We start from the raw sequence: 12,990 nt of genomic DNA on the forward strand, positions 1-12,990 counted from the left end.
GAGCTCCCCCCACGCTTTGTGCTGTCCTCAAGAATGTCCCGAAATCTTCCCCACCCTCGGGGACAGCTCAGGGAGGGTCCCTTCCATTCCCTTTTTCCCCCCCTCTTCCCCCCCCGTTTGCCCGCCTTTCTCCCTTTCTCTCCTCCCGGGGCCGGCTGACCCCGATCCCGATCCTAATCCCGGTCCCGGTGCCAAGAAGACAACGTGAAAATTAGCCTAGCTAGTTCAATTACGCTATTAAAATATTTTCCTTAATAATTCTACTTTTATATGGTCAGCTAAGTTGAGGTCAGGAGTGGGAGAATCCATTTGCAGCCTTAGGAGAAGTAGCAAAAGTTTTTAACCTTAGCAATTGCTGGCTCTGTGGAGGGCCAGGAGGATCTGAAGAGTGGCCATGGTTGGCTAGCCCAGCTGAACCTAAACAATGGGTCAACACCCTACATGAGCTCCATAATGGGATGGGATTTTGGGACACAGAAGGAAGTCCACGGCCACTTCATTCTTCTCAAACGGGCGCCCCTAAGCAGGACAGGGGGTGTCTATGTAGGAAAAGGCGTTTGTGACTGGATTTCATCTTTGGGTTTAGATTCTTGGGCTCCCAACTGCCCTCCTCATGATTGTTCCAGGTATCGAGGCAGATGAAATCAAGTGCCTGTTAAGCTCACTAACGGTAGCTGGGTAAGGTGTTCCTTCTATCACCGCCAGCCTGAGCCCTAGGGTCTATCACCGTGTCCTGCAGCCATAGGGAGGAGGAGGAGAGAAGATCCAACAGGCAGGAATTGTGCAGCAAGATTGATTTATTGAATTATTTTACAAACTCTTTTATAGACTTTTTTCTTCATAGTCTAATTGGACAAAGGACCAGCCACCCCTTGGGGGTGATTGGCTAAAATCCTAAAAGATCCATTGTCAAAATATTTTCCTGCTATACCATAAACAAGACTTTTCAAGGCTGCAGGTGTTTGGTTGTTTACATTCCCTGCTACCTCTTCTGTGAGAGAGAAAAGTCTCTCACGGGCTTAGAAAATAGCAAGAAAACCCTTGCTAGCAGCATTTTTGTATCTACATCCTTCCATAATTACCAAAAGGACTTTGAAGCCAGTAAAGCAATGGGGAGGGACAAGGGGGTTTTTTGACCACCCATTTTTAAGCTGTCCCCGAGAAAATTCCACAAGTAGAACACATGCTGTTCGTGATTATCAGTGGGAATGGCAACACCGGATTGGAACTCAAAGCCTTTTAGTGAGTTCTGCTCCAAATCCAACCAAGCAACTTGCAGATGTAAATGTAGATGGGAACCCTGTGTGGGAGCTTGGAAATGCAAATACTGTGACCCTTATGGTGGGGCAGCTATTGTTGGAGGACCGATAGGCCCGGGAATCCTGCTGTATTTTGACCCACCAATTGATGACCAAGGGTAGGAAGGCCCCTTTGCTAATGGAACACGGGCTTTGAAAGGACATTATTGGATTTGTGGCCAACATGCTTAGCTCAGGTTACCTCCAAACTGGTCAGGGATATGGTATATGGGGTATATTAGACCGTTGTTCTTTTTGCTACCACAAGTTCAGGGAAATCGCTTAGGAATCAAAATCTGTGATGATTTAGTTAGAGAAAAGCAGTCAGCTGATGCAGCCCTGGCTGCAGGGAGCACCCCAAAACGGGGAAAACAGGAATGGCCACCAGAACGAGTTACACAACACGATGGACCAGCCCCTTGGAAAGCTAAGGAATGAATCCCAGGTGCCTGGGAACCCATTTATCGTTGGAATGGGATAATTAGGATACAAACTGTCTCCGGCCCCGCAATTGGCGCCACTGTTTCCTGCCCGCCAATGGCCGCTTGCGCTGGCCGTGACGTCACCCGTCACCGGGCAGATCCCGGCGCGCCGGGGGAGCCGCGGACGCGCCCAAGGGGGCGCTGCGGCTCTCCGGGATCCTCCTGGGATCTCCTTGGGGCTGTGAAAAACGAGGTTCACTCTTTTTAACATTTTAAGAAAAATTTAATAAAAGGGACAATTAGGAGACAATAGCAAAAAGGGTATTACGGCCGGGTGCTTTGGCAGAGAGCCAAAGGCACACCTCTACATCCAAAAGATCGTCTTTAAAAGTACATCTCCTATTGCATATTCATCACAATCATGCACGATTCATAAAGTCTTTGGAGTTTCTGTGTATCGTCCCATCAGCCTTATCTCCCTCCTTGGCTCCATTCAGTCTCTGCTCCCTCCATAAATTCTTCTCTCTGGTTTCGGGTCTTCTTCTCCTCTGATAAGATACTTCAGGAATGTGAAGGCTTTCTCTGCCTATCTTTTTTTTTTAATTGACTACAGAAACAATAGACATTCTATATCATGTATTACAGAACCTAGGTAAAGTTTTTCTAACGTTAAGGAACATGAAAAAAAACCCATCACAATACATTCATAACAATTATGTAACATGCGAAAATCCAGCATCACAATACATTTATAACAGGACCCTCCACGGCCATGCACCGTGGGACCCCGGGGCCCTGCGGTCAAACTCTGCCTGAAACCCGCTGGTTTCAGCCCAAACCCGGCGGAGCACCGGGGTCGGCAGATCCCGCGGGGGCAGGGGGGAGTGTCCCCTCCCCGAGCAGCCACCACTGCCCACCGCAGACCCTCAGCATCCCCCCCAACATCCTGCCAGCAGCGCTTCCCAGAGCTTCCCAGGGAAAGCTCCGGCGGACCCCGTCCGAACTCCTCTCAGGGGAGCTCCTGAGGCGTTCCTTGGCAGGGACTGAGGGCAGAAAAGCTCCGGTTTTCCCTGCGTGTGTGGGTCCCCACCCTCGAAGGAACAGGACTGGGCTCTGCGACTCCAACCCCTGATTCCGAGTCTTCTCTCTCTTTGTCCCCTTATCTCCCTTTCCTCTGGGTGATCATAAATCCAAGAGCGGCTGTAGAGCCCCATTCCCAGTTACAAGTTTCCCAGCTATGGTTCTCCCAATTACAATTCCAGAGACACCAAAAATAAAATCGGTTCCTGATGTCACACTGCTTCTTCAGCAGCATTTTGCTTTCACCCACTCCAAAGGATCCCTCAGGAAAAGAACCTGTGGCACTGCCTCCGAGGTGGGTCGTGACAGGGGCTCTCACGGTGCCACTTGTGGGAAGTGCTGGGCAGGAAGAGCTGGGGGGAGGTTGGACACAGAGGCTGGGGAGGTCAGGGGGGTCCATGCGTTAAGGAAAGGGGAAAGTGGCCGATTTTGGTATCAGCATCCCCCCAGTTCCCACTCCCTGCATTTCCTGTTCATGGTGCAGTTGAAGCCCAGCCTGAGGCTCCCACAGTTCGTGATCCTGGGCTACGTGGATGGGACCCCCTTTGAGCAGGGTCAAATTTGAGCCGGAATATGGGGGTCCCCAGACCCAGGTCAGCGGGTGCGCCCAGCACATCCACCACCGACCTGGAGATGTTGCAAGTCCAGTACAACCAGAGCAGGGGTGAGTAGGGGGAGCCAGGGGCTGGGGGATCCCAGGGAATGGGGGGTATTTGTGGGGCTGGGATGGGAGTTACCCTCCCACTCCTCACCATCCTGTGCTTCCCAGGGCCCAGTCACTCCCAGTATGATCCCAGTTGCCCTCAGCATGGTTCCAGTTGCTCCCCGTTCTTCCCAGTGTAATACCAGTGGCCTCTGGTATAGTCCCAGTCACTCCCCGTATGATCCCACTCTCTCCCACCAGGGTCCCAGGCATGCCCAGTTGCCCTCAGTGCAGACCCAGTCACTCCCACTTGCCCCCAATTGCCTCCAACACGGTCCTAGTTGTCCCCAGCATGGTCCCTGTTGCTCCCAGCATGGTCCGTGTCACCCCCAATAAGGTTACAGACACTCCCAATCTATCCCAGTTGCCCTCAGCATGCTTGGAGTCATTCCCAGTCACTCCCAGTATGATCTCAGTATGATCCCAATATAGCCTAGTCACTTCCAGTAGGAGCCCTGGAGGAACACCTGGAGGACCCACCCGGAGGAGAGTCCCCACAAGTTCTCTGGCTGCAGGAAGAGCCCCAAGGAGCAGAGGTCCCACCAGAACCACCACTCGAAGTAGGAGGGGGTGACAGCGGGGGGGCCTCCAGACTGACACCCCAGCAAGCAGCTCACACAGCCTCTCATCCTGTCCCCAAAATCCCACCCTTGGGAACCCTCATCCCTCTCTGCAGTCCCCCCTCCAACATCTCCAGGCTCCTGGGAGGAGCCCAAAGGGATGGAAGTGCATAAAACGCTGCTGAAGTGCCCGAATTGCTCCCAGCTGTGGACGTTCCTGACCACAAACCTCTCCTGGTCAGAGGGGGGCTGCAAAGGGGTTTAGGGGATCCTGGGGGGATTGGAAGGGGGTTTTGGTGGCTCTTGGGGACATTTGTGGTGTGGGGAGAGGGTTTAGGGGGCTATGGAGGGGTCTGTGGGGGAGTTTTGGGAGCTCTGGAAGGGCTGTGGGGCTTGGAAAGAATGTGGGTGGGTCTTGGGGGAGATGGGAAAAAGTTTTGGTGGCTCCTGGGGCCATTTATGTTGCAGGCAGTGGTTGGGGGGCGTCCTGGCTGGGAGCTGTGGGGTGGTTTGAGGGGACTGGGAGTGGCTGTGGGGCTGGGAGGGGGTTTTAGGCTGGTCGTGCCCCCCCCCCCCCCCCCAGTGACACTGCTGCTGCAAGATGCGGCTCCATGTTGGGGTTCATCCTCCTGGCACCGTGGGAGTGAGGGAGGGTCCCCAGGGGCCGTGTGTGTCCCCCCAGAGCGTGTGTGACCCCCCCCATCCCGGTGTCACCCCCTTTCCCTGCCCACAGGGCTCCTGAGCCAGCCCCTGCTGCCCCGGGAGGGAATTTGGGGAGGGGGCAGAGGGGGTGCGCAGCCCCCGCCGGGGGATGACCCCGGCCCAGCGCCCTTCGTTCAGCACCGAGCTGGGCTTGGGGCCGCAGAAGGAAGAGGCCGATGGGAAGCAGATCCTGCAGGGGGGACAGGGCTTGGGCTCAGGGCAAGGTCCTGCCCTGCACACCTGGCTCAGGTGTGAGCCTGCCCCGGGAAGAGAGCGGGACATTCCCATCCCCACGGATCCTGTCCCCAAAATCTCACTCTTGGGATCCCTCATCCGTCTTTGCAATCCCCCCTCCAACATCTCCAGGCCTCTGCGAAGAGCCCAGAGGGCTGCAAGTCCCCACCCAGGGTCCCCAGCAAGGCCCAGTTTGGATGTGCAGCCCCCAGTTTTCCCAGTTTCCCTCTCCTTTCCCCGGGCCGGGTTCCCCCGCCCCCAGCGGGTGGGAGCAGCCGAGAGCCCCGCGCTGCCCATCCCGACCTGTCCCGGCTCCATCCCCGCTGCTCCCGAGGGGCTCGGGAACGGGGCAGGGACGATGAAGAAGCAGAGGGAGAAGGGCTGGAAGGATTAAGAGGAGGAGGAGGAGGGGGAGGAGGAGGGATGGAGGAGGAACAGGAAAAGGAGGAGGAGCGGGAGGAAGCCGTGTGATAGAGGAGGAGCAGGAACTGGAAGCAGAGGGAGCGCGTGTCCCAGCCCGGGCGGTGTCCGCTGCCCTTCCGCCGCCTGGGCCATTGTCCCCCCATCCCGCAGGTGACCGCGGAGGGGGAGCTCGCCCCACATATCCTGGGCGGTCCGTGGGAGGATTCTGGGGGGAGAGGGGGTATTTTTGGAACTTGAAGGACTCCCAAGCTAAGCCGCAAATGCCCTTTGGGGAGATTTTGGGGGATTCCCGGGAGGTCGTTTTTTCCCGGGGGGGGGGGGGGGGGGCCAGGAGAGGGGAGAACAGTGGGACACCGAGGTGTGTAGCCCAGAGATAGGCGACCCCCACGATTCAGCGTGAAGAGGGGTAACCCCTGGAGCTCCCCGCACCCTGAAGCAGAGAGTCAGGGGAAGCGGGACCCCCAAACCCCCCATCTCTAAGTGGGACCCCAGAGAGGGGGACCCAGGGAACCCCCAGGGGACGCAGGGACCCCCCAGCAGCCCAGAGAAGAGGCAGCCCCAGAACCTCGAGGTCCAAAGACCAGAGAGGGAGGACCCTAGGGATTCCTGGGACCCCTGACAGCCTGGAGAGGGTGGGGGCCCAGTGAGGAGAACCCTCAATCCACACAGGACCCCCAGAACTCCAAATTGGAGATACCAGAGAGGGGGAATTCCTGCGAAGCTTTTTTTGCGATGATCATGATCCATTCAGGTCTTGGGGGGCTCAATCTTGGTATTTCTGAGAGTTTTTTCTGCTAAGTCTTGGTGATCTGGAGGTTTTTATGGATGTAGGATATCCAGTGATATCTTCTAGAGATGGGCTTGGGCAGGAGGAAAGGAAACCCCAACCAAACACTCTCACACCTTGTTTTTCTCCCGGAAACAGGATTTCTCATTCCCAACCCTTGGCTGGATGGAGGAGGAGGCTGCGAGGAAGAGGAAGATGCCCCGGGAGCCCCAGGCAGGTGAGGAGGAAGTCAGTGGCCCTTTCCCTCTCTCCTGCTCCATCTCCCAGCCCAGCATCGCCCCCGGCTGCAGGACAACCCCGCTGCCGACGCCGTCCTGCCGGGGACGCACTGGGGGGATCTCCCTGCCCTTCCGTGTGGCACGGAGGCAAATGCCATCCTCTCCTTGTCCTTCCTCCCCCAGACAAGGAGCTGAGCACGGAGCCCAGGGAGGACAAATGCCCGCGGCAGAAGCTGGTGGGAGAGGCCGTTTTGAGCGGCTCCACGGCGCAGGAATCCAACGGGGAGGAAAAGCCCCAGAGATCCCACACGAGGAGGGTCTGCAAGCGCAGTCCAGGGGTCTCTGAGAAGGAAGGACCCTCGCTGGGCCGGAAAAGCGGCCGGAGATGCGGCCGGAGGTCGGAGCTGAGGGTCCATGAGCAGCTTCATGACGGGGAGGAGAAGCCCTACAAGTGCTCGGAATGTGGGAAGAACTTCCGCTCTTGCTCCAGCCTCCTCACCCACCATCGGGTGCACACGGGGGAACGGCCCTTCGAGTGTGGGGAATGTGGGAAGACGTACACCCATGGCTCCCACCTCCTCTACCACCAGCGGGTGCACACGGGGGAACGGCCCTACAAGTGCTTGGAATGTGGGAAGAGCTTCAGAGACAATTCCCACCTGCTCTGGCACCAGAAGATCCACACCGGGGAACGGCCCTACAACTGTGGGGAGTGTGGGAAGAGCTTCAGAGACAGCTCCGGCCTCGTCACCCACCGGCGCGTGCACACTGGGGAACGGCCCTACACGTGCTTGGAATGTGGGAAGAGCTTCAGCGTTCGGTCCAATCTCATCTCCCACCAGAAGATCCACACTGGGGAACGGTCCTATGAGTGTTCCGAGTGTGGGAAAAAGTCTCGGAGCAGTTCGGATCTCCTCAAGCATCAGCGCACGCACACGGAGGAGAGGCCCTTCCACTGCCCCGACTGCGGGAAGGGCTTCAAACGCAACTTCAGCCTTCTCACCCACCGGCGCACGCACACCAGGGAGAGGCCCTACAAGTGTCCCGAGTGTGGGAAGAGGTTTCAGACCAGCTCAGATCTTGTCAGCCACCAGCGCATCCACACCAGGGAGAAGCCCTTCGAGTGTCCCAAGTGTGGGAAGAGCTTCTCCAGGAGTTCAGCCTTGACCAGACACCAACAGAGCCACCGCTAAGGGCAGCCCTGCGAGTGCCCCGAGTGCAGGAAGAGCTTCGTGTGCTGCTCCAACCCCATTGCCCACTGGAGGACCCACGTTTGGCAGAGACCCAGTGACCACATTCCCAGTGGCCCATGCTGGGAAGACACCTGGCTGTAGATTCCGAGGAGGCGAGCAGAGAAAAAATTCTCCACTTTTTACTGTCTCATGTGAAAGTCTCCGTTCTCACACAAGCCAGCTGTCTGACGGTTTGCTGTCTGGTAAACATTTGCACCTGCAGGGCTGTTGGGAGAACATAGTGGAATGTTTTGGTTCACTAAGAATAATATTTTGAAATGGGTGGTTATACCTCTTAGCCTATCACCTTGGTTGGTGGTTTACCGATGGGCCAATCATGTAATTTCTCTTTTGTGATCCATGCTATAAAAAGATGGGAGTTTTTGGCATTAAACGGCATAAAACCATACTTCTCTGGCCTGAATCTGTGTTGTTTTTCGCCGTCCTTGCACACAACAGTGACACCCAGCTGGTGCTCTCCACATCCTCCTGGTTCCCCACAGGCAACTGGATGAGCGCTGGGGCAGGAACATCCGTCAGGACGGAGACTAACACCAGAAATTCATTGGGAAGAGGAGATTTGTTGACTTTAAACTCCAAAAAGTCTCACCTGCTCTGTGCAGTCATTTCTTCTGATAGCATCAAGCAGCACTGGATGATCTTGGACCCTCCCATGGCACAGCACGGCTGCTTTTGGGGTGTCAGCACCTGGCCAGAGCTGCAGATGGGGCCTGTGGGGGTAGCTGGGGCCATACTGGTGGTGCTGGGAGCCCCCCCAGCTGAGAGCCAAGGGAACTTGGGTGAGCAGGGAGCATGGGAAGAGAGGGGGGCGATACAAAACGTGGGGGAGAGGGAGGAAAAGAGGGGTGGGATCCCCAAATCGAGTGGGAGAGGAGTGGGACCCCCCAAACCAAGATCGGGAGGTGGGAGCTGGGCATTCAGGGCAGGATGGGAAAGGTGGGGGAGAGGGAGGAAAAGAGAGGGCTTTGGACCCTCAAACTGAGTGGGAAAGGGCTGAGATCCCAAAACTCAGCAGCACAGTGAGGCGCACTTCCAAACAGGCTGTGGGGGGAGCAGGGACGATGGGAAGGAGGTGAGAGAGGCAGGAGAAGGGGTGGAACAGTGCGCAGCGGCGTCTCATGGGGGTCCTGTAGCAGGAGGCTCTGCCTGGAATGGGTTCAACCAACTTCAACACCGCCCTGTTTGCAAAGCCCCCCGTGGGGAATGCAGAAGGGGGGTCACGCTGCTTTTGGGGTGAATAATGCTGAAACCAGCCTGGCTCCTCCATCCCAAAGTTCAATGTCCTGAGAGGAGCTGTGGCAGAGCTGGTAAAATCCCCGGAGAAAGGAACAACCGAGTGACACCACTGAGAACTCCTGCAGGGCTGCTGAGCTGGCACAGCCCGGGCACATGCGACTGACGGGGCAGCACCTCGGACCAGAAAAGCAGCGTCTCCTGACCTTTCCCTCCGTGGGGAGTGTGGAGGTTCTTCCCTGGAGTGGGGATGCCCCTCAAGGTCACTCCTCAAGGCTGAGCCGAAGAGATTTGCCCACGGTTGTTGGTCTGGGGGAGTGACATCAATGTCTACTTAATAATTTGGTTTGCTTTAATGTAATTGCTTTAATACAATTGCTTCAATATTGCTTCACAGTACACTGTGTTATAATAGTTGTTATAGCTCCTATAGTGTGGAGGAAATAATTCTCATTAAGATCTTTATGTCTAGTCATTATCATGTATATTTATATAAATATATCTGGTTAACCCTGTGGGACAGTCATATAAAGGTTCAATTACACCTCTATAATCCTTCACACATAAACTCTTGACAAGTCTGGGGTTGGGATTGCACCCAGCCGCTCCCAGGCTCCTCTTGGAGGAGTTTAGAAAGCCTGGGGGGTTCTGGTGGCTTTGGGGGCCTATGGGGCATGTTGGGGATCCTTTCTGCACCGTGTGACTCAACAAGACCTTCTGTGTTAAACTTGGTCTGAAGTTCCCACTCTGCCCACGACAGGAACCCCTGTGAGTGTCTGTGACGCCCCTGCTCTTTAGCAGCCTGGGGACTCGTGGACTGTCACTGCAGAAGCCCTGGAGTGTCTGTCACAGACCGGCTCCTTAGCACATAGAGACACCTCTGCTGTCACCAGGGAGCTCCTGTGACTGCCCGTGACTCCACGATTCCTTAACAGATTCAAGAGCCCTCAAATACCATGGAGACCCCGTGACTGCACGAGCTCGTGGCTCTTTAGAAAAGCAGAGATCCCTGGGATGTCACGATGGAAGCCTGTGACCTCACTGTTCTTTAGGTGCCTAGAGACACCTGGGAAGTCATCATGGAGCCCCTGTCACTGCTGGCGACCTCATATCACTTTAGCAGCCCTGAGACCCCTGGGATGTCACCGTGCAGCCCCTGGGAGTGCCTGTGACAGATCAGTGCCTTAGCAGCTTACTGCTGGTGGGAGTACATCCATGGAGGGCCTGAAACCGGGAGGTTTCTTCTGGTCAGAGCTGAGCAGGTGTTGGGGTCTGTTATCTGTGACAGGGAAAGATCTGAGGGCAGAGAAACTGTTCCTGTAGGGTCGCTCCCAGCAGCAGACACACGGGCAGGGAGCTGTATGAAACTCCAACCAGGAATGTCGTGGGAGGGAGAACTTGCAAAGCTCCGTCATCACCTGCAGCGCAGACACCTTCCTCTGAGCCAGACCCCCTGGTCTCCTCTCCCACTCAGCAGAGCTCTGCCCCCGGGGTTGCCTGGCCCCAGTCAGGAGCTTCCTCGGCAGTGAGAGCTCTGGCACAGCAGAGACATCTCCCTCCTGATGCGTGGTCATTTCCATCTGCCCAGCACGGGAGCTGAGAGCCGCTGCCCAGGATTTTGCTCCCTGGGGGGAGCAGGGCTCTGCTGGGTGAGAAGGCTTTCCTGAGTGCCTGCCTGCCTCTGCTTTCCTTGCTTCCCTCTGGAGGAGAGTCACAGAGGTTTTCTGTGTTTTTCCAGCTGGTTGTGCTGCTCTTCTTGCTGCCCTCAGGGTCCCTGGCAATAAAGTGGTGGTGTTACACAAGGGCTGGGGCTGTGGAGGGCCTGCTCTGACACTGTCCTGCTCTGACACTGCCCTGCTCTGACACTGTCCTGCTCTGACACTGCCCTGCTCTGACACTGCCCTGGAGGTGTTTCCATGGCCACAAACTGCCCGAGCAGTCTCTTAATTGTCCCGGCTTGAGACCGTGCAGTCCGTGGTCGGGCGCTGAGATGCTCAGTCACTGCAGCCAGCACGGTAACACACCTGATTGTGCTGGACAGGGGGTCCTGCCGGGCTTGGGCATCACTCCAGAAGAGCCCAACTCTCCTGTAGGACCCTTGTGATGTCTGAGAGCTGCTGATCTGCCCAGGCAAATCCGCATCCTCATCCTGTCCTCTTCATCGTTCTCTCCACAGCTGTGCTGGAAAGGGGAGGTGTGCACATTGAACAGGACCCCTCTGCTCCCAGTACAGCCCAGTTCTCCTTCAGAGCAGCCTCTGTGGGAGTGCTCCTGCAGCTGAGTGGAGCGAGCCCAGAGCAGCTGGCACCAGGCTGAGGGGCAGAGCAGCCCTCCTGGATGTCAGTGCTGGCAGAGGTTTGCACTGGGGGCAGCGGGGCAATGGCCAATTTCAGCCTTCCCAAGGACATTTCCAGGTGGGCTGGGGTGTCTGAATACTAAAACCACAGGGTAACATTTGCTGCACCTCACATCCCTCCTTCCTCTGTGGAAAAGAGCATCTTCCTGAGCGCCTCACCCTCCCTACAGAGCAGCACAGGAACCCCTCCCTGGACCCTCCCTCCAAACAGCCGGGGCTGGGGCCCCTCCAAGTGCTGTAAAAGGGACTGGCCCTTAATGTAGGAACCCAGAGTGCCGAGAATATTTCTCTGCCTGTTTTTAAGGGTTCTTACCCCCCTGAACAACACTGTTTTAGCCTCCAACCTTGGAAAAAATTACCAACAGTCAGACAACAACTAGAAAATACAGTGGTGTGAATTAGGTGATAGACTACTATGTAAGATTGTCACAGGGTGAAAAAATTGAGAGGTTTTAGGCTTCTTTTTGTAGTAAATAGATAAGAGTAAAAAATATCAAAATGGAGGATTGTTGTTGTTCTCTAAACCTTCTTCTCCTTCTTCTACTACTCCATATTCTGCAGTAAAAGTAGTTTGGAATAATTGGATAGACAATTCCGCAGTTCCTAGTCGTGTTACTGAATAATTGGTAGGAAAGTGAAAATAATGTACGTTTTTAGTAACCATTGGTTAAAATATCTTTAAAAGGCTGTGTAAATCTTGATAATTAGACTCACTCCTACTTTTCTGTCTTCTATGCTGTACCTGGGTCACGCTAGTGGCTCTGTTCCTCTGATAAGACTTAATAAACAACTATCTGGAAGCATTGAAACTAAAGGAAAAGTCTCGGTTTATCCTTGAAACTCCTTGCAAGGACTTTCAGCAAATTCTCTCCCATCAGGAGAGACTTATGGCACAGTAAAGTGTCACTTAAGGAGTCCAAGGGAAGAGGGCCCTGCTCTGCTCTGCAGCTCAGCGGCATAAAGCAGAGCTGGAGCCTCAGAGCTACACAGCACCCCCAGCACAGGAAAGCACAATTCAGATATTTCACAGTGAATAATGAAAGGAATGAGAGAGATTTGTCTTTACAAGCAAACTGTGGGTCTGCTCCTAGGTAAAGATAGATACTGAGAGGTGGAAGAAACAATGGGAGGAATTCCACTGATTGATGAAAGGAGTGAGAGAGATTTTATAGGAGAAAGGTTCACGAAGGATGTCTGGGCTTCAGGCAGCTCTCTTGAAAGCTGTTTATTGCATAGGCGAAGTTACAGCATTTCAGGGAGTGGGTATCCAGAGCCAGCCCTACAGCTGCCAGCTCCAGCTGTAGGCATACCTGAAGCCGCTTGCTGTTCACGTTACAAAGCATTTTATACTTTTCTTTGCTGAGTATCTTAACACATAACAACCAATAAGCACCACACACAATACCTTTACATTTGCCTATAGCCTATCATAGCTACTGCCATCACCATATTATAGTCATTATTATCCAATCACAGGAGTAAGTAAGTTACAATTTAAGCTTACAGTGGAAAATTCTCAGACCTCTCTTCTTCTTCCTGCATCGACATTTCTTGTTTGACTGCGATATCTCTCTTGTTGGTAAAAACATGTTTTCTATTTACTTATGCTCTTCTTGAGACTCATTTACTTGGTGAAAAACACGTCTTTGTTTGTAGTCACATACCTTTGTCCTAATCATAAAAATCTCCTTCCAACTCATCTCCAACCTTTGCCTTCTCAG

At 54.5% G+C, this 12,990-nt stretch overlaps 1 protein-coding gene across 4 annotated transcripts; it reads left to right on the forward strand.

Annotated features, from left to right (window-relative positions):
• Window positions 1–5,466: 5,466 nt before the first annotated feature.
• On the forward strand, window positions 5,467–8,068 carry LOC121660665 (zinc finger protein 239-like). 4 transcript variants are annotated; one of them, XM_042020096.1, is made up of 4 exons: window positions 5,467–5,572; window positions 6,348–6,426; window positions 6,611–7,373; window positions 7,458–8,068. In XM_042020096.1, the coding sequence occupies exons 2-4, from the start codon at window positions 6,375–6,377 to the stop codon at window positions 7,618–7,620; spliced, it is 978 nt and encodes a 325-aa protein (XP_041876030.1). In that variant the 5' UTR covers window positions 5,467–5,572; window positions 6,348–6,374; the 3' UTR covers window positions 7,621–8,068. The 4 variants fall into 4 exon arrangements, with proteins under 4 accessions (XP_041876030.1, XP_041876031.1, XP_041876029.1 ...); XM_042020097.1 differs by having other exon boundaries at window positions 6,611–7,289; XM_042020095.1 differs by having other exon boundaries at window positions 6,611–7,188; window positions 7,270–8,068.
• Window positions 8,069–12,990: the final 4,922 nt, after the last annotated feature.

The sequence above is a fragment of the Corvus kubaryi genome, unplaced genomic scaffold (assembly GCF_017639235.1).
Source record: "Corvus kubaryi isolate FWS band 111438036 unplaced genomic scaffold, C.kubaryi_AGA036_p1.0 36776, whole genome shotgun sequence".
NCBI classification, from domain to species: Eukaryota; Metazoa; Chordata; class Aves; order Passeriformes; family Corvidae; genus Corvus; species Corvus kubaryi.

What these genes read in the sequence shown, in the direction of transcription:
- LOC121660665 (XM_042020093.1), top strand. Translation starts at nt 6,375, where the DNA reads ATGGAGGAGGAGGCTGCGAGGAAGAGGAAGATGCCCCGGGAGCCCCAG. An exon ending in GCCCCGGGAGCCCCAGGCAG is followed by an intron (nt 6,427 to 6,610) that starts GTGAGGAGGAAG and finishes TTCCTCCCCCAG; the next exon opens with ACAAGGAGCTGAGCACGGAG.